The 21,719-nt window shown below is 53.4% G+C and overlaps 1 protein-coding gene across 1 annotated transcript; it reads right to left on the bottom strand.

Annotated features, from left to right (window-relative positions):
* Positions 1-469: 469 nt before the first annotated feature.
* Positions 470-21,715, bottom strand: PRPF38B (pre-mRNA processing factor 38B). Its single transcript, XM_075616999.1, has 6 exons — positions 21,400-21,715; positions 12,990-13,058; positions 8,578-8,729; positions 7,181-7,241; positions 2,884-3,104; positions 470-1,785 (listed from the first exon to the last, which is right to left on the bottom strand). Exons 1-6 carry the CDS (start codon positions 21,643-21,645, stop codon positions 1,038-1,040), a joined length of 1,497 nt encoding a protein of 498 aa, XP_075473114.1. The 5' UTR covers positions 21,646-21,715; the 3' UTR covers positions 470-1,037.
* Between the last annotated feature and the right edge of the window lie 4 nt (positions 21,716-21,719).

Genomic DNA, 21,719 nt, shown 5'->3' with positions numbered 1-21,719 from the left:
CTTCAGTTATGAACACGCGAACACACACACTTTTTTTTATACCGTTGTGATTTTTAGCTTTGGGCGAGAGAAAGCAGCCTTCTGGAGACAATGATTTAGCTGCATAATTCAGCAAGAATTGGGTTATAAGAAAATAAGGCGCCAGAACCCTATGCCCCCCACCTCAGCGCCAACTGTACTATGACAATTATGGAAGATCTAGTAGTAGTCACTGGTATTAAAATGATGTTCACCCATTAAAACCTGCCCCATAACCTTTCCCATACCCGCCCCATAACCTTTCCCCCTGAACTGTCCCACACGCAAGTCACTTATTACAGATACCACCTTTAACTTATGCAACACCAACTTACTTTGGAAATTAAGTTTTTCATGTGGACCCCTAAAAGGCCGTTGCTGGCCAATCAAGCGTTTCCAAAAGACGGCGAAGGTTACGTAACCAATAAATCAAATAAACTCAGCGCACATAATAGATCAAAATGTAAATTTTTTAAAAAATGTTTACAGTTGGACAATAACACAAAAAATGTCAAATCTGCATTCATATCCGTTTTAGAAAACAAAAAAATAAAGAAAAACAAAAAAGTCATGGAGCCAGTCTAACGAAACAGCAGCTAAGCCATGCACTCAGCGGCAGGAGCGCGCTGGCCCCGCGAGCGTTACAGCCACAGAATTAAACGACAAATTTAATCGCCGCTTACAAACCGAATCTGCGCCAAAAAGGAATTAAAACATCGGGTGGCGGTTTATGCGAGCGCTGTACATTTCAGGAACACTGAACCGATAAAAACGCAACAATAGCCTCGTCGGGAGGTTGAACTAAATGTGGGGAGAGTTCAATGCACAAGGGATTCCCAAAAAAAGGCTCTTCCCTACACGAACTAGGAAATGAGAGGTTCTTGCCCAAAAGTTGTCGGGGGAAATAAAATAAAAATATAGAGAGTGCTACAGAACAGGTTAGGACTGGAAAACAGGATGAGTAAAAAGAAAGAAAAAAAAACCCAGAAGAAATTAGGATTCAATGTGATCCGGTCATTCTAAAGAGTCTCGTCTTTGCCCCTGTGCTTTTCCCCGCTGTCCGCGCTCTGGCTGCGTTGGCCCTCGAGCTCCTTGCCGTCAGGCTCATGCTTGTGCGACCGCTCCTTGCTCTTGGGCGGCCTCTCCTTGCTGGAGCTGCGCTCCCGTTTTCGGGGCTTGTCGACGCTGTCTGTCCGGCTGCTACTCCTGCTGTGCTTGTCTGCCTTCTCCTTGTGCCGGCTTGACTTCTCTTTGCTGCGGCTCCGCACAGCGCCCGCGTTCCTGCTCGGGCTTTTGCTCTTCCGCAGCTTCCTGTCTTTGCTCCGGCTCCTGCTGTGCCGCCTTTCTTTGCGGGAATCCCGATCATCTCGGTACTTCTTCTCTTCCCGGTCCTTCTTCTCCTCGCTTCTTTTGGGCTCTTTCGATCGCTCCCGTGGCCTGTCCGCCTCCTTCTCTCGGCCGTTCCCCTTCTTCTCATAGTCCCGCTTCCTGCTCCTCTCATTCTCCTTTTCTCGTCTGTCTGGCTTCCGGTCCCTGCTCCGGCTGCGCGTCCGGTGCTTCTCGCGGCTTTTGCTCCTCTTGCGTTCCACCCCACGCTCGTTGCTTCTGGATCTGCGCTTCTCTTTGGACTCACGCTCTACCCTCTGGCGCTCCTTCTCCCTTTCCAGCTCTTTGTCGAAGCTCGATGTTCCGTGGTGTTCCCGGTGACGGCTTCTACTTCTCGATCTCCTGGGAGATTTGCGAGGACTTGCCGACCTTTTTGGAGATCTAAAAACCAAAAATCAGAAAGTTGTCACTGACTTCGCATTGTTTGCATTTAAAAAAAAAAAAACATATTGAAGTTACAAACAATTGTTTATAGAGCAGAACAGGAAGTCTCCATGTGGCTTCCGGTGATGTCACTTAGGGTTCAGGAAGTTGTGGGTGTCGGACAATGTCACTAAAGGATCTACCAGCAGAGATACCTCTAACACCGGGGAAACATCACTGCTCAGATAAAAAAAACTTTATATTCTCCCCCCTCAACCCCCCAATAAAGGCAGGGCGGGATATGGGGAAAAAAAAACTCAGTTTACAAGATGAATTTATGAGGAGTCTCTGAATGGGGGAAGTATTTGGCATTCATTTCCAAACAAAATCAAAGCAACCATCAGAATCGTGTGGTTAGAATAGTTAACGGAAGCAAATCAGACTTCAATTCATTTCAAAACTATGTTTTCTGGCAGACAACCCCTATAATAGTGGCCAGCCAAAGTCTCTACAATGCGCTGTGAATTATTTCATATCCTTTTGTTTTCTGGCGATGAACAATGCATAAAATCCCAGTGAGTGGGTTTCTGGCAACGCGGGGGTTAAGGGATGTTATGGCTCAAGCTCACATGCAAGCTTGCAAACCGTTACGCCTATCCATAAAGCTCTGCGCCCATCACTTGTGACCTTGTAGAGGGGCACTTGCCCTCTCAAGATAGCCACTACCTACCTCTGAGCCAAATCAGGGTCAGAGCGCACAAAAAAGTCCCTGCAGCTGAATGGCCACTTCCTGCCACTTCAAACGCCCCACAATCCAGCATTATAGACGTAAATAGCTCATGTGCCGTACGGTGCACTATCAGACGGCATTGAGTTGATAGTTTGTCTGGCAGTTGAGCGGTTCGACAAGGAGTGGCAGGATACCCGCTTCAGCACAGGTGGCCCAATCAGTTCCAGCTTCAGCACAGACTGAGCCACCTGTGCTGTAGCAGGGATAGACTTAAAACCTAACCTGTTGGTGGCCCTTGAGGACTGGAGTTGGCCACCCCTGGTTTAGACCATAAAAAGGCCCTCGCCGGGTGGGAAAGAGGAAAGGTAATTGGAAGGCCGGATCACCTGGAGCGTCTCCGTTCCATGTGTCGCTCCTGTTCCTCTGCCTCCTCTGCACCTTCCTTCACAATCTTCGGCCTGGTTTTGATCTGCTGGTCTATATGCTTCTGGACCGGTACAGGAATCCTGGGGAAAAGGGTGGAGAACCACTCCAGCTTGGTGAGGAAGGATCGGAGCATCTCCCCTATAGTCATCACGCAGCCACCCCCGGCCTTCACGTCTAGGTCCTGCAACACACAAGGGAAAGGAGGGGAACAGGCACCACACCGTAAATAGGTATTCAGCTGTTATCTTTATTGAAACTTATCATATACGTTTTAATGGGGGCGCTCATCTTGTTATTCATCACCTGAAAGTTTCTTGGTTTTGGATTTTTCAACCGAATGACCTTAAAAAAGCAGCAGTACCGGGAGTCCTACAGAGTAAATGCAGCCCGACTTCCAGGGGACCCCTTAATTCCTAAGACATAACTTTACTTCTGCGCAGGGCAAGAACACACAAGATGGCCACCGGGGAACAGTCTGGCACCTGTGATGTCATTGGAAAATATCATGACCTTCCATCGGAGACCACACCACCATATTTGTAGTTGTGTCCAATTTGGACACAAGTTACAAATATCCTCGGGATTCCGGTGGGTACCCAAACGTCATAAGCCACCCAGTTCTACGAAGTTACATTGTTTTCTGTGGGAAGGACAGAAACTTTCAGGTGCTGGTTAACTCCAAGTTATTTTTAGTAATTATATGGAGGAAGAGTCTCAATGCCATACTAGTTTGACTGCATCATTTAATACACTAAGAAAACCACACCAGTACCTGCTTATACAGACACAAAATCATGTGGAGTACATCGTAAACCACATGCTACGGCAGAGTAAACCAGTTATGCAACTCTTTCACCAAAGCTTCCCAACTTAAACCAGTATATCTGTAACAAGGACACCCAGTGATGAAACTACACTACCCCTGGACCAATACAGCTACAGGAAGAAACAATCATTCTACACAGTGCCAACTTTACAAATTAACTACTGCTCCATCCACCGATCGGCTGACTTTCACGCAGGGAGATTCTGCAAGTACTGTGTCCATGAAAACTCGAGTTAAAGCAATGTAATTTGTTGGTAGAATTAAAGAAGGATACAAGCGTCGCACTTGAAGGTGAAGATCCCAATATTTTTATACTCTACAGGCATCTTCATACTACAAAGCTCAACTTAATGCGTCAACCCCTTCTAGGAGCAAAGTGTACTGCTGGCAGTGATATGGGTAAGGGGGCATATGTGGGCAATTGATACCTTTTTACCAGACGGACAACAAAATAAATAAATGCAAAAGTGCGTTTGTAAACACGATGGGCTGAGATGTGGGAGGTGGTCTGATGTCTGTGTTCAGCAAGAGTTTGCACCGACATAGCCCCTTGCGCATCCTTCCTTTATATACACCTGTCCTTAGAGAGCCAATAAGAGATGAATAAAGAAGAAAACTCTATTGATAACACCCCCCACCCCCCCAGAAAATCCGGTAATTCCAGAGAGATAAATATACAAAAATATATACATCAAATCTTTGCTTGTTGCACACCTAGATTAGTTTAAGGAAGTCGACTAAATTGCTTACAAACGGCCAGCTATGTGGGATGGCAACTTTAAGTTACAGATAAATACCAACCAAGGAGCTATTTGACGATATGCTGCAATCCCAGAATGCCAGGCTAAAAACCAGCATTTAACTGCTGTGAAAAGTCATCCTTCACTTTAAAATGCCAGCACTGCAGACACGACAATGCCCTCAGACTGTTGTGTCACTGTGTGGTTCAGTAAAGACTCCCAATTGGGCACCTAACATCTAGAACCGGTCTAATAAACCTGCGGGTCTGACAGAAATCCTCATGTTCCACTGCAAGAGTGTACGGTCCGGCCGGGATAGAGGGTCCTCACGCTGGGCTTACATTTCCTGTACACTGTACGGTGAGGGGGTTTTGTCACTTGTTAACCCACTGTAACTTATTTAATGTGTGGTGGATACCTATTCCAGCTTCAATTTGCAAAGCCAGAATAACCACCCTCACACTGATAAGACACAAAAGGTTGAAATAGATGTCAGTAAGTAGGGTTACTGGCTCTGCACTTCTGTAACCCAGGCTGTGCTGGAAAAGCTTTGTAATACGGCAGGCAGAAGCTTATAGGGGTCCCATGTCAAAATGGATTTGAAGTAAAAGGAGACACTGTCCTCATTTGCATGTCATTACCCACGTGTCACGGCACAGGAATACAATTCTGGTCTTCCCTGCCAGCGCACGTGTCAGCACGCTTTCCGCACCCACACACGGCCACTGGGGCCTGACCCAGAGAGGGATGTGGTGTGTGGCACGTACGCCGCAGCCCACACCCCAGCAGCAGCCACTGGGGCCTGCCCCATAGAGGGCTGTGGTGTGTGGCACGTGCGCCACAGCCCACACCCCAGCAGCAGCCACTGGGGCCTGCCCCAGAGAGGGATGTGGTGTGTGGCACGTGCGCCGCAGCCCACACCCCAGCAGCAGCAGCAGCCACTGGGGCCTGCCCCAGAGAGGGATGTGGTGTGTGGCACGTACGCCGCAGCCCACACCCCAGCAGCAGCCACTGGGGCCTGGCCTTAATGTGCTCAGAAGTGGGATTTTCATTTGCTATAAGACAACATAATAAATAATAAGCACTGCAGGCCGGGAAGCGAAGGAGACGTGAGCTGAATCCCATTTTATTAAAACTGGGGGATTTTAACAGCCATGGTGAGAACTGGGTCATTACCGCAATATGATCGCCTGGCTATGTCCATCTCATTCCAAACCTATAGTGCAAGCACATAAGGACATTTAGGACAGCAGGTTAACCAAGTAGGTGATGCATTCAAAGGTAGAATAAACCCCTACACCCTGCCTGAGTAAGCCAAGACACCCCCCCCCTATTACAGAACTTTCCAGAGAACCCATTCATAGAAAACACTCCGCAAAACGCTCCTCATTTCAGACTATTCTCTCCTCTCACGCAGTGTAACCCATTCCCTACTGCACTAACCTCATCCACTGTGCCCTAGCCTGCCTCCTTTCTGCCACACGTCTCGCCTGTTTATCCTGGTTTTGTCAAAATGTACAGTCTAATTCGGGAAACACCAATCAATATCTGCCTGGCACCTTCTCTCCATTCGCTTTTATAATTAAGAGTTTCATCGGCCCATTTACACGGCCTTCAGGTCGGGATGCCCGTCACCATATAATGCAGAGTCATTCTCCCAATCCCATCAACATTCCCCCCAAATAAAATGTCAATGAAGTCGATGCTGCACGGGGGCCGTAGTTGGAGCTATGCAGGTAGAAATTAGCACATAGACAGAATTAAAGGCTCGTTAAAGAATCTTAAGGTAAAACGTCTGGCACTCACACACGCATGTGTTCAGATTAATTTCGCCCAATACAATTGCTGCACCACAAAGATCTGGAGGAGAGAAGAGCACGTTAGCTTAAAAAAAGTACAACGAGTTGTAACATATAGACACACTGGTGCTTCGAACCCTGGCTGCCCAACAAAACCTCTTGGGGTTGCTATGAACTCATAACACCTTCTCTACCCATTGTACCCGGTCATCTCGGATGGCAAGTAAAGGCTTAGTAAGAGACTTCTATATGTAGGTGTCAGCATTGGGAACACACAACAAATGCTAAAGCTATAATATCCCTTGCAAGGCACTTATGTTGAATAAAAGAAGTTTGTAGCAATTGAAAGGTTTCAGGGAGCTCAGCTGCGTTCCACGCGCACTTTTCACTATTCAGACGTGTGCAGAACACTGAAGAGTTGTACATACATTTAACTATACATGACTACATCTAGCGCGTGTGCATCTATTATACACAGCCTGTATACACTATTTTACCTTTGTCAAATATTTAGATATTACACGTGTGCGAGCGTGTCAGCAACATCTGTAATTCGCTTGTGAAATTCCACCGGGAAGTGTGAAAATGAAAAGCTGGTGGCCACCGTATGAAGAAATCAGAATCCAGGTGAACAAACACTACAATAATCTCACTTTCTGCGGTTCAGAAGAGACTCCTAACACCTAGGAGATTAGTCTTTGTGGGACTACTAAACGTGCGGATCTGACAGAAAGCAGATTGTTTATCAGTCACTTGATGGCAAAGGCGGAATGTTTGGGGGTAACACGAGACCACGGACGGCGGTTTGGAGACGGGACGCGTATCGGTCACCGCAAAATAAACATTGTAAACAGTACGAATCAAAAGTGAAATATTACCCTTGCCGACATACCTCTTCGTCATCGAGAAAGTCTTCGTACCAGTCCCATAGATCAGTAGGAGGCTGTGTGTATCTGCAATGCGAACGGGAAACCGCGATGAGAGCCAGAAATCGCCACAACGAAAACGGACAAATGGAGCTTTTCCAAACACTTAGTCGCCTGGTTTATTCGGTGCTTTCATTTAGTAACAGATTGCTAGGCACGAAAATGAAACCCCATTAGTAGATTGCCCCATAGAAAGATGCCATCGGCTTTAAAAGTCGAATTTGTGGCAGGAAATATCAATGTGTTTCCACTGTCACCTGGTCGTGTATCTTTTTGTATCCGATCCTTATTGCCATTTGACAATATTGTTTTGCCGGTGGCGGATGCACAATTAGAGAAGAGTGTGGGGGCAGAACAATTTAATGGAGATATTTGTCACATTCTCCTCTTAAATTAGGCGCTTGTGTAACTGAAAAGATGACGAATTATTTTGGGGTTCACCCGTCCCCAGATGGCATTTACTGCTCCGATGGGTACGGCAAACAGAACCGCCCCCTGGAAAACAAGCACGAATCACACCACGTTCCCAGCACTATGTGACGGTCAGGAAATATAAGGGCGCACTAAGGGGTTAAGTCCTGCTGCGTTAACCTTTACCCAGAAGCTTAACGTTAAAATTTCTCGTTATAACCTCCAAAGGCAGAATGGGCAATCTAGGACGGGGGTGCTTAACTCGTGTCCTCAAGATTGAGCCACCTGTGCTGAACCTGACCTGTTGTGTGTGGGGGGGGGGGGGGGAAGGTTGGGTGTGTGGGGGGTGTGTGTGTGTGGGGGGGAGGGTGTGTGTGTGTGTGTGGGGGGGGTGTTAAGGACTGGAGTTGAGCAACACTGATCTAAGACATCTGGTTGCAGCCGTTTTGCATCCGCTTCACCGCCAGACCATTTAGCTGCCACAGGTAACGGTGCCCTAACCCCTTAACCACTAACCTTAAAACCTCAACAGAACCCCAAGATTAACCCCTAATCCCAACCTCGGCCCAAAGCGGCCAGCAGCTAAACAGCAGAGGTCATGTGCTCCCCGGCAGCGGCGAAAAGGCCGCGTCCAACAGTCTTATGGGATTGCTGCTTTCAAGGGGCAAACCCTCATAAAACCAAAGAGAATTTATTCCAGGGCCTCACCTGGGCCATCCATATCCCCTCATCAAAATCTAACACCGAGAAGCGGGTCTGGATTTTGTTTTTTAAAGTGAGACTTGGACGGGTTTAACTTCCCGCTTGTACAGTCAGAGCCCCCTCGTCTTTATTGGCTCTGTGTTTTTCCTTATCAGGCAAACCACTTGATTAGAAGTGTTAGATTTAGTTAGGGCAGCCAGCTAGGTTTTCTGAGCTACTTTGTGGGATTGTGACGGTAACGGGCACTTACCTTATGTACATGAATCCCAGCGCCCTGATGTACGGGGAGTCTGTGTGCGTGATCAGACCCATCACTTGCTTTCTGGTCAACTTCAATGTGAACAGCTTATAAAGGAGGCAAAATGCCGTAGAGACGATCCCACCGGTGCCAACACCACGTACCTGGAGGCCAAGAACACACCCACAACGTTACTCTCCATCCATGGCTCGCATTCTCTTACTGACGGCCAACCCCACACAGCTCGCGTTATAGGGTCAGTGCCCCACTAGGACAACACTGAACTTATGGCAGTGGCGTGTTCATTAGGGCAAATGGTAGACACCATATACTTTGGAGGGTTTATAGCACTCGTTTCGCAGAGAGGCCAGGTGAGAAATAACTGAGGAGTAGGAGTATCTCAATTTAATAATATACTTCAATAAAGGAATAACCGTGTGACCATTACAGAAATATTTCATATGTGCATCATAGGTCTGTTATTTTAGCCGACAGGCGAGTTTCAGTGTAACAACTAAATAGAGTTTAACTGCGTGAGCAGCGACCTTCAAATTAGCAGCAAACGGTCTGAGAGACACTTAAAAAAGTAGGGTCCGCACTGGCCCACAAGCGGCAAGGTGTAAAGCCGGAGACACACGGCCCAGTGAGAGCAACCTGTGCTTCTTATGTGTACGTCTTCCACATTTGCTGCTTTATATGCGTTTGTGTGCACAAAAGCTACATGTTCTAGATCAGCTTCTCGCAGAGGAGAACCCCGGGTATCAAGCGCCCGTCTCCGGAGAACCCCGGGTATCAAGCGCCCGTCTCCGGAGAACCCCGGGTATCAAGCGCCCGCCTCCGGAGAACCCCGGGTATCAAGCGCCCGCCTCCGGAGAACCCCGGGTATCAAGCGCCCGCCTCCGGAGAACCCCGGGTATCAAGCGCCCGTCTCCGGAGAACCCCGGGTATCAAGCGCCCGTCTCCGGAGAACCCCGGGTATCAAGCGCCCGTCTCCGGAGAACCCCGGGTATCAAGCGCCCGTCTCCGGAGAACCCCGGGTATCAAGCGCCCGCCTCCGGAGAACCCCGGGTATCAAGCGCCCGCCTCCGGAGAACCCCGGGTATCAAGCGCCCGCCTCCGGAGAACCCCGGGTATCAAGCGCCCGCCTCCGGAGAACCCCGGGTATCAAGCGCCCGCCTCCGGAGAACCCCGGGTATTAAGCGCCCGTCTCCGGAGAACCCCGGGTATCAAGCGCCCGTCTCCAGAGAACCCCGGGTATCAAGCGCCCGCCTCCGGAGAACCCCTGGTATCAAGCGCCCGTCTCCGGAGAACCCCGGGTATCAAGCGCCCGTCTCCGGAGAAACCCGGGTATCAAGCGCCCGCCTCCGGAGAACCCCATGTATCAAGCGCCCGCCTCCGGAGAACCCCATGTATCAAGCGCCCGTCTCCGGAGAACCCCATGTATCAAGCGCCCGCCTCCGGAGAACCCCGGGTATCAAGCGCTCGCCTCCGGAGAACCCCATGTATCAAGCGCCCGCCTCCGGAGAACCCCATGTATCAAGCGCCCGCCTCCGGAGAACCCCGGGTATCAAGCGCCCGTCTCCGGAGAACCCCGGGTATCAAGCGCCCGCCTCCGGAGAAACCCTGGTATGAAGCGCCCGCCTCCGGAGAACCCCTGGTATCAAGCGCCCGAATCCGGAGATCCCCTGGTATTAAGCGCCCGCCTCCGGAGAACCCCTGGTATTAAGCGCCCGCCTCCGGAGAACCCCTGGTATTAAGCGCCCGCCTCCGGAGAACCCCCGATATTAAGCGCTCGCCTCCAGAGAACCCCCGGTATTAAGCGCCCGCCTCCGGAGAACCCCCGGTATTAAGCGCCCGCCTCCGGAGAACCCCCGGTATTAAGCGCTCGCCTCCGGAGAACCCCCGGTATTAAGCGCCCGTCTCCGGAGAACCCCTGGTATTAAGCGCCCGCCTCCGGAGAACCCCTGGAATTAAGCGCCCGCCTCCGGAGAACCCCTGGTATCAAGCGCTCGCCTCCGGAGAACCCCTGGTATCAAGCGCCCGCCTCCGGAGAACCCCTGGTATTAAGCGCCCGTCTCCGGAGAACCCCTGGTATTAAGCGCTCGCCTCCGGAGAAACCCTGGTATTAAGCGCCCGCCTCCGGAGAACCCCTGGTATTAAGCGCCCGTCTCTCTCCGGAGAACCCCGGGTATTAAGCGCCCGCCCCCGGAGAACCCCTGGTATTAAAAGCCCGCCTCCAGAGAACCCCTGGTATTAAGCGCCCGCCTCCGGAGAACCCCTGGTATTAAGCGCCCGCCTCCGGAGAACCCCTGGTATTAAGCGCCCGTCTCCGGAGAACCCCTGGTATTAAGCGCCCGCCTCCGGAGAACCCCTGGTATTAAGCGCCCGCCTCCGGAGAACCCCTGGTATTAAGCGCCCGCCTCCGGAGAACCCCTGGTATCAAGCGCCCGCCCCCGGAGAACCCCTGGTATTAAGCGCCCGCCTCCGGAGAACCCCTGGTATTAAGCGCCCGCCTCCGGAGAACCCCTGGTATTAAGCGTCCGTCTCCGGAGAACCCCTGGTATTAAGCGCCCGTCTCCGGAGAACCCCTGGTATTAAGCGCCCGCCTCCGGAGAACCCCCGGTATTAAGCGCCCGTCTCCGGAGATCCCCCGGTATTAAGCGCCCGTCTCCGGAGAACCCCTGGTATTAAGCGCCCGTCTCCGGAGAACCCCCGGTATTAAGCGCCCGTCTCCGGAGAACCCCCGGTATTAAGCGCCCGTCTCCGGAGAACCCCTGGTATTAAGCGCCCGCCTCCGGAGAACCCCTGGTATTAAGCGCCCGTCTCCGGAGAACCCCTGGTATTAAGCGCCCGCCTCCGGAGAACCCCTGGTATTAAGCGCCCGTCTCCGGAGAACCCCTGGTATTAAGCGCCCGCCTCCGGAGAACCCCTGGTATCAAGCGCCCGCCTCCGGAGAACCCCTGGTATCAAGCGCCCGCCTCCGGAGAACCCCTGGTATTAAGCGCCCGCCTCCGGAGAACCCCTGGTATTAAGCGTCCGTCTCCGGAGAACCCCTGGTATTAAGCGCCCGTCTCCGGAGAACCCCTGGTATTAAGCGCCCGCCTCCGGAGAACCCCCGGTATTAAGCGCCCGTCTCCGGAGATCCCCCGGTATTAAGCGCCCGTCTCCGGAGAACCCCTGGTATTAAGCGCCCGTCTCCGGAGAACCCCCGGTATTAAGCGCCCGTCTCCGGAGAACCCCCGGTATTAAGCGCCCGTCTCCGGAGAACCCCTGGTATTAAGCGCCCGCCTCCGGAGAACCCCTGGTATTAAGCGCCCGTCTCCGGAGAACCCCTGGTATTAAGCGCCCGCCTCCGGAGAACCCCTGGTATTAAGCGCCCGTCTCCGGAGAACCCCTGGTATTAAGCGCCCGCCTCCGGAGAACCCCTGGTATTAAGCGCCCGTCTCCGGAGAACCCCTGGTATTAAGCGCCCGTCTCCGGAGAACCCCCGGTATTAAGCGCCCGTCTCCGGAGAACCCCCGGTATTAAGCGCCCGTCTCCGGAGAACCCCCGGTATTAAGCGCCCGTCTCCGGAGAACCCCCGGTATTAAGCGCCCGCCTCCGGAGAACCCCTGGTATTAAGCGCCCGCCTCTGGTCATTATATTTCAACCAGGAGGGAGGTTGGGGGGGGGGGGATCGTCCTATTTGTATCTTGTGCAAAATGAATGTTTTTTCTTTATTCCGGGAACACTGAATTGAAGTATATCAGATACTTTTGGTGGTCTGTTGGCAAAGTAATTACGAAGCCATATATTTACCTCTGGGCAGTGAGGACTGAGTCTAATCACCAGGACATTACAGGTCATAAAAGGCTCCAAAGCTTTGGTTCACCATGAAAAAGTTTTATATATTAGTACCAGCTTGTGTGTGTAAATCAGCTCCATGTAACCCACTGAACAGGTCACTGTCCTTGGTTCAATGTTGTGCTCTGTGACCAATGTCCTAACCTTTCAGCTGTCGGGGAGGCCTACAATACATCGCTTAGTGCAGGGAGCTCAACTCCAGTCCCAAAGAGCCCTTAACAGGTAAGGTTTTCCCTTCTTCAGCACAGGTGGATAAATCAGTCCCTACTTCAGCACAGTTGGCTCAATCAGTGGTGTGTGAGCCACCTGTAGTGAAGCAGGGATATCCTGAAAACCTGACTTGTTGGGGTGGGGGAGGGGGCTTGAGGACTGGAGCGGAGCATTTGGTTTATTATGAATATTGAACACTACTTTAACATACTGATAAACATGGTTAAGAAAATATATTACTGGGGAGACACAGATTTAGGAGACGGGTACCCAAGCTAAACTAACCACTGAGCAGAAAAGAATACTAGTTACCCGCCCTTTTCTGGGGCAGTTAAAGCGTCAAAAATAGAAGGCACGTACTTGTAACTTACCCCTCCGCACATCCCTGTCTGCCCCGCAGTTTTCCGGCTGCCCTTCTCCCAGGGTTCAACATGCGTCACCTGGGAAATAAAACGGCACCACTGTTAGGTTATGGAGTAAACGTGCAGGGCTACATTTAAGGTGTTCAAACTAAGAGACGGAGGAAATAACACACTACTGATGCACTCTTATAAACCCCCCGATGATAAGACCACCTGTCTGTGTTAAAAGGACAAGTAGTAAACAGAACAGGATAAGGTTACACGCGGGCAGAGACAGGGGCAGCAAGACTACGCGCGGGCAGACAGGGGCAGCAAGACTACGCGCGGGCAGAGACAGGGGCAGCAAGACTACGCGCGGGCAGAGACAGGGGCAGCAAGACTACGCGCGGGCAGAGACAGGGGCAGCAAGACTACGCGCGGGCAGAGACAGGGGCAGCAAGACTACGCGCGGGCAGAGACAGGGGCAGCAAGACTACGCGCGGGCAGAGACAGGGGCAGCAAGACTACGCGCGGGCAGAGACAGGGGCAGCAAGACTACGCGCGGGCAGAGACAGGGGCAGCAAGACTACGCGCGGGCAGAGACAGGGGCAGCAAGACTACGCGCGGGCAGAGACAGGGGCAGCAAGACTACGCGCGGGCAGAGACAGGGGCAGCAAGACTACGCGCGGGCAGAGAGAGGGGCAGCAAGACTACGCGCGGGCAGAGAGAGGGGCAGCAAGACTACGCGCGGGCAGAGAGAGGGGCAGCAAGACTACGCGCGGGCAGAGATAGGGGCAGCAAGACTACGCGCGGGCAGAGACAGGGGCAGCAAGACTACGCGCGGGCAGAGACAGGGGCAGCAAGACTACGTGCGGGCAGAGACAGGGGCAGCAAGACTACACGCGGGCAGAGACAGGGGCAGCAAGACTACGCGCGGGCAGAGACAGGAGCAGCAAGACTACACGCGGGCAGAGACAGGAGCAGCAAGACTACACGCGGGCAGAGACGGGCAGCAAGACTACACGCGGGAAGAGACAGGGGCAGCAAGGCTACACGCGGGCAGAGACAGGAGCAGCAAGACTACACGCGGGCAGAGAGAGAGGAGCAGCAAGACTACACGCGGGCAGAGACAGGAGCAGCAAGACTACGCGCGGGCAGAGAGAGGGGCAGCAAGACTACGCGCAGGCAGAGACAGGGGCAGCAAGACTACACACGGGCAGAGACAGGGGCAGCAAGACTACACGCGGGCAGAGAGGGGCAGCAAGACTACACGTGGGCAGAGAGAGAGGGGCAGCAAGACTACGCGCGGGCAGAGAGATAGGGGCAGCAAGACTACACGCGGGCAGAGACAGGAGCAGCAAGACTACACGCGGGCAGAGAGAGAGGAGCAGCAAGACTACACGCGGGCAGAGACAGGAGCAGCAAGACTACACGCGGGCAGAGAGAGAGGGGCAGCAAGACTACACGCGGGCAGAGACAGGAGCAGCAAGACTACACGCGGGCAGAGACAGGAGCAGCAAGACTACACGCGGGCAGAGAGAGAGGAGCAGCAAGACTACACGCGGGCAGAGAGAGAGGGGCAGCAAGACTACACGCGGGCAGAGAGAGAGGGGCAGCAAGACTACACGCGGGCAGAGAGAGAGAGGCAGCAAGACTACATGCGGGCAGAGAGAGGAGCAGCAAGACTACACGCGGGCAGAGAGGTAGGGGCAGCAAAACTACACGCGGGCAGAGACAGGGGCAGCAAGACTACACGCGGGCAGAGACAGGGGCAGCAAGACTACACGCGGGCAGAGACAGGAGCAGCAAGACTACACGCGGGCAGAGACAGGAGCAGCAAGACTACACGCGGGCAGAAACAGGGGCAGCAAGACTACGCGCGGGCAGAGACAGGGGCAGCAAGACTACACGCGGGCAGAGACAGGGGCAGCAAGACTACACGCGGGCAGAGACAGGGGCAGCAAGACTACACGCGGGCAGAGACAGGAGCAGCAAGACTACGCGCGGGCAGAGACAGGAGCAGCAAGACTACACGCGGGCAGAGACAGGAGCAGCAAGACTACACGCGGGCAGAGACAGGGGCAGCAAGACTACGCGCGGGCAGAGACAGGGGCAGCAAGACTACACGCGGGCAGAGACAGGGGCAGCAAGACTACACGCGGGCAGAGACAGGAGCAGCAAGACTACACGCGGGCAGAGAGAGAGGAGCAGCAAGACTACACGCGGGCAGAGAGAGAGGAGCAGCAAGACTACACGCGGGCAGAGAGAGAGGAGCAGCAATATGTTAATTATAATGAGTTTTAAATAAACCATACAAGCTATTTTTTTTAAATTAGATTTAATTGTTAGTAGATATAATGTAACTCCAGCAGTGATTTTTTACTCCCTGACAAAGAACAGGGGGTGAGAAAGGAGTAGAAGGCCTCTGTATGATGTGTTTAACATTTATTGTAACCTTAATGAACCTGTTCTGTTTCAGGTTTCACTGAAGCGCTCACACAGTGGGAATCTTTTACTTGGGTCAAATATTAGAATGCCCAGTTTTTTTTTATTCCAAGGCATCAATAACCTCATTTTAGCATATTATAGGAAAAAAAAAAAAAAAAAAGCAAATGATTGTGCCATAATTTTTCAACTATTTATTGTTGTTATGTACATGTATGTTTTTTTTAAATAATTATCTGATTTTACCAACAAAAAATAAAGTGTTAAAATCTAAGGCTGCGTCCATAGAGGTTGGAGCAGTGCTGAACCGCGCGGACGCTGAGGCTCGCCTGCTGAAGCCTGTGTGATTTCATGCACATGCAGGCGAGCCAGAGGGCGCGATCGGATGGGGGGGCAGTGACGTCTCGTGCATTTGGGTCGCAATGGACACAGACCGTTTGAACAGGACAGCACCAAGCTATTGGTTTAGTTAGATCCTAGACGGCATTTTTATCCGATGCCAATTTCTATGTTCCAGGACACGGAACAGACGTACAATCTGTCCCTCCCACGGCAAGAGGAGATTACAACATGCGCTCTAGTTACAGAATAAGCAAACCTGCCTTACAATATGCCCAAAATTAAATGTGTAGAGGCAACGTTCTGCTTAAAAGGGCAGCGATGTTATTTCTTTTACATTTTACACATTTTCTTGGGAAAGTTTATTTAACGAGAGCTTTTGAAATTTCCCTTATTTTCCATTCCAGAACGGCACCCAACGTTTTAAATACCGTTTATAATTCACAGAAATGAACCACAAGACTTTTTCAAATTCCCCTAAAGGGATTAACGAACCCCTCACCATCTGAAAAACTAACGTCATCATTGCAGATTTCATATACAGTTGATCTACCCCCCCCCCCCCCCAAAGTGTAAATGAACACTGCAGAAATTAAGGTGTACCATTTTACTTAGAGGTTCTCAACTCTAAACATTCAATTATAAGTCAGATACCTTGTATTGTATACACACGTTACCAATATGTTATTTAGCGCATGTATTAATATGGGAAACTGATTAATAAGGGCAGAATCTTCCATGTATAAAGGAGGTGATGCTATTGAATATGATGAAAGACGATTTACAGGCATGTAACAGAAATACCCTATGAAAGTCTATAGGGGTGATCCGATATGCAATATTGGGTGGTCTTACCTACACTACTACAGGGTTGATCTGATGATTAAGCAGGATCTTTTTTTTAAAAAGATCACTGTATACAGGAACACAGGGGGCTGGACCCCAATAACTGGGGACAACTAGTATAATAAATAGGTTGAACCTAATTAAGTCTATTGGGGCAACTGATTAGTTACGTGCGTGATTCTGACTTATTGTGGTCTATGCGGCAGCAGCTGGGACTTAAGAGCGTGTCCCAATTACTACCGTATATTGTATGTCTGACATAATTCAGAAACTAGAACCTATAGAGCGTGGCTTCGTAATCGATGGTACATGGAGCAGGTGCAGGGGCCGCAAAAAATTAAACTCTGAAGATATTTGTTCTACAAACTGCTATTAGCAACTACAAAGAATCTAGGGGTCTGCAGGTTCACATATTTTAAGAACCACAGCTATAGAGCCTTATAAAAACACTATTATACCCCATTACAGCACTGCTACCTCTTTTCGAACTCACGGGCTATAATAAATTCATTAGACCCCATTAAAAGTCTAAGATCGTGTTACAGCCCTATAAAGATGCCAAAGCGCTCTAAACTCTGAATAAAACACCAACAGGGCCATATAAACCCCTATATCCCCAACAATCCACCCATTAAAGCCCTAGCCACACCCGTGTGTGCCGTAGAACAAGGGGGCGCAAACTTCTCTCTCTGCGCCCCCTGCCTGCTCTCCCCGTTACCTTGTATCATGAGAAAAATGCGCCCTGCGGGGTCATGTCACACTGCGTTACCCAAAGCCGGCTGAAGGAAGGAAGTGAGTTACAGGAGGCCTCGCGCAGTCCCCCAGCATTTAAATACCTTGGGGAAGAGCAGGGGACTCTAACCCCTGTGCACCCCGGCCTTAGAAGGCACCACTAACCCCCTTAAAAGGGCCACATAAAGCCCCATACACATTCCCCAACACCCTACAATACACCACTAATCCTCTGCAAGGGGCCACTGTAACACCATGGCCTAATTAACGTGCTATACACGCTCCCCATTAGTCCCCCATATACATTCCACAAGGCCTCAAAGCCATAACACCCTACACCCTGTTACATCCACCACAATGTTTCACAGCGACATAGATGCCCGAGGCATATAATCCACTGTAATGCCTCAAACCAATATACAGCCCATTAATCCCCCACAATTATCATTATGATCATTTAGAGTAGGCCTGCACAACATGCGGCCCGCGGGGGTGGGGGGGCGCTGCTGCTGGCATGTGAGGGGGGGGGGGTGGGCTGCTGACATGTGAGGGGGGGAAGTGAGTGTCATATAGAGGGGAGGGGGAAAGAGAGTCATATAGAGGGGAGGGGGAAAGAGAGTCATATAGAGGGGAGGGGGAAAGAGAGTCATATAGAGGGGAGGGGGAAAGAGTGTCATATAGAGGGGAGGGGGAAAGAGTGTCATATTGGGGGGAGGCTGACTGGGGGGGGGAGGCTGACTGGGGGGGGGGGAGGAGGCTGACTGGGGGGGGGGGAGGAGGCTGACTGGGGGGGGGGGGGGAGGAGGCTGACTGGGGGGGGGAGGAGGCTGACTGGGGGGGGGGGAGGAGGCTGACTGGGGGGGGGGGAGGAGGCTGACTGGGGGGGGGGGAGGAGGCTGACTGGGGGGGGGGAGGAGGCTGACTGGGGGGGGGGGAGGAGGCTGACTGGGGGGGGGGGAGGAGGCTGACTGGGGGGGGGAGGAGGCTGACTGGGGGGGGGGAGGAGGCTGACTGGGGGGGGGGAGGAGGCTGACTGGGGGGGGGGAGGAGGCTGACTGGGGGGGGGGGGAGGCTGACTGGGGGGGGAGGAGGCTGACTGGGGGGGGGAGGCTGACTGGGGGGGGGGATATGCTGACTGGGGGGGGGATATGCTGACTGGGGGGGGGATATGCTGACTGGGGGGGGGATATGCTGACTGGGGGGGGGGATATGCTGACTGGGGGGGGGAATATGCTGACTGGGAGGGGGGGGGAGGAATATGCTGACTGGGAGGGGGGGGGAATATGCTGACTGGGAGGGGGGGGGAATATGCTGACTGGGAGGGGGGGGGAATATGCTGACTGGGAGGGGGGGGGGAATATGCTGACTGGGAGGGGGGGGGGGGAATATGCTACCTGGGGGGGGGGATGCTGACCTGGGGGGGGATGCTGACCTGGGGGGGGATGCTGACCTGGGGGGGGGATGCTGACCTGGGGGGGGGGATGCTGACCTGGGGGGGGGGATGCTGACCTGGGGGGGGGGATATGCTGACCTGGGGGGGGGGATATGCTGACCTGGGGGGGGGGGATATGCTGACCTGGGGGGGGGATATGCTGACCTGGGGGGGGGGATGCTGACTTGGGGGGGGGATGCTGACATGGGGGGGGAGGATGCTGACATGGGGGGGGAGGATGCTGACTTGGGGGGGGGGGAGGATGCTGACTTGGGGGGGGGGGGATGCTGACTTGGGGGGGAGGGATGCTGACTTGGGGGGGAGGGATGCTGACTTGGGGGGGAGGGATGCTGACTTGGGGGGGAGGGATGCTGACTTGGGGGGGAGGGATGCTGACTTGGGGGGGAGGGATGCTGACTTGGGGGGGAGGGATGCTGACTTGGGGGGGAGGGATGCTGACTTGGGGGGGAGGGATGCTGACTTGGGGGGGAGGGATGCTGACTTGGGGGGGAGGGATGCTGACTTGGGGGGGAGGGATGCTGACTTGGGGGGGGAGGGATGCTGACTTGGGGGGGGAGGGATGCTGACTTGGGGGGGAGGGATGCTGACTTGGGGGGGAGGGATGCTGACTTGGGGGGGAGGGATGCTGACTTGGGGGGGAGGGATGCTGACTTGGGGGGGAGGGATGCTGACTTGGGGGGGAGGGATGCTGACTTGGGGGGGAGGGATGCTGACTTGGGGGGGAGGGATGCTGACTTGGGGGGGAGGGATGCTGACTTGGGGGGGAGGGATGCTGACTTGGGGGGGAGGGATGCTGACTTGGGGGGGAGGGATGCTGACTTGGGGGGGAGGGATGCTGACTTGGGGGGGAGGGATGCTGACTTGGGGGGGAGGGATGCTGACTTGGGGGGAGGGATGCTGACTTGGGGGGGAGGGATGCTGACTTGGGGGGGAGGGATGCTGACTTGGGGGGGAGGGATGCTGACTTGGGGGGGAGGGATGCTGACTTGGGGGGGAGGGATGCTGACTTGGGGGGGAGGGATGCTGACTTGGGGGGGAGGGATGCTGACTTGGGGGGGAGGGATGCTGACTTGGGGGGGAGGGATGCTGACTTGGGGGGGAGGGATGCTGACTTGGGGGGGAGGGATGCTGACTTGGGGGGGAGGGATGCTGACTTGGGGGGGAGGGATGCTGACTTGGGGGGGAGGGATGCTGACTTGGGGGGGAGGGATGCTGACTTGGGGGGGAGGGATGCTGACTTGGGGGGGAGGGATGCTGACTTGGGGGGGAGGGATGCTGACTTGGGGGGGAGGGATGCTGACTTGGGGGGGAGGGATGCTGACTTGGGGGGGAGGGATGCTGACTTGGGGGGGAGGGATGCTGACTTGGGGGGGAGGGATGCTGACTTGGGGGGGAGGGATGCTGACTTGGGGGGGAGGGATGCTGACTTGGGGGGGAGGGATGCTGACTTGGGGGGGGAGGGATGCTGACTTGGGGCGGGGGGATGCTGACTTGGGGGGGAGGGATGCTGACTTGGGGGGGAGGGATGCTGACTTGGGGGGAGGGATGCTGACTTGGGGGGGAGGGATGCTGACTTGGGGGGGAGGGATGCTGACTTGGGGGGAGGGATGCTGACTTGGGGGGGAGGGATGCTGACTTGGGGGGGAGGGATGCTGACTTGGGGGGGAGGGATGCTGACTTGGGGGGGAGGGATGCTGACTTGGGGGGGAGGGATGCTGACTTGGGGGGGGAGGGATGCTGACTTGGGGGGGGAGATGCTGACTTGGGGGGGGAGATGCTGACTTGGGGGGGGGGAGATGCTGACTTGGGGGGGGGAGATGCTGACTTGGGGGGGGAAGATGCTGACTTGGGGGGGGAGATGCTGACTTGGGGGGGGGAGATGCTGACTTGGGGGGGAGATGCTGACATGGGGGGGATGCTGACATGGAATGGGCTGGGGGGATGTGGAGGGGGTATTGTGTGGGTGAGAGATGGGGGTATGAGAGATAGATGGGGAGTATTGTAAAGGTTGATGGTGAGGGGTTCTGGGGGAGATATGAGGATGATGATGAGGTGCTGGAGGAGAGATGATGATGATGATTATGATTTAACCCGTGCAGCCTAATTTTTTTTTCCTTGGAGCAGTTCGGCCCTTCTCACTTTACGAGTTGGGCAGGCCTGATTTAGAGCCAAGATATTCCGCAGCTCGGTACAATTAGAGTAGAGTGCTATCAAATTATATCAACAGAATGACATACCAAATACATGGACAAAAAACAAACATATCGAAGCTAATGAGGGGCCTGCTCACAAGAGCTTCCAATGTTGCATACACCCCATTACTCCCCCACAATTCCTCATGCAGACCCTATAAACCCCACACAAAGCTTCATATACAACCCATTAATTCCCCACAAAGCCTCATATACACCCCGTTAATCCCTCACAATGCCTCAAACAGACCCTATAAACCCCCCACACAAGTCATTATACAGATCCATACGCCCTATGAATCCCTCCACATGGTCCTGATAAAGCTTTACACCCCCCTCCATATGAACCCTCATAAAGCCTCATCCCCCTCAACAAGGCCTCATTCCCCCCATCCCCCCCACACCTCTATAACCCCCCAACCCCGGCCCTCACCTTGAAGTAGATCTCGTCCACCACCTCGTGGTAAGTCTTGAGCTCGTACAGCTGCACCTTGAAGTAGGGGGAGGACAGGATGTTGGTGAGGATCATGGGGTTCAGGTTCATGGTCTTCTCGTTGCCCCACAGCGGCAGCACATTCCCCTGCTTCCCGGAGCCGCCGGCCGCCGCTTTATTCCCACCGCCTCCCGCTGCGGCCTGGGGAGGCTGCGGGGCCGCCGCCACCGCGCTGTTATTCGCCATGACAGGCGGACACACCGGCGACAAGATGGCGGCCGCCTCACCGGAGGACAGGAAGTGACGCGCGCAGCGATGGC

Source organism: Ascaphus truei, chromosome 10, assembly GCF_040206685.1.
Source record: "Ascaphus truei isolate aAscTru1 chromosome 10, aAscTru1.hap1, whole genome shotgun sequence".
NCBI lineage: Eukaryota > Metazoa > Chordata > Amphibia > Anura > Ascaphidae > Ascaphus > Ascaphus truei.
The sequence above is the reverse complement of the archived record's forward strand: the minus strand, read 5'-3'. Positions and strand labels throughout refer to the sequence as shown.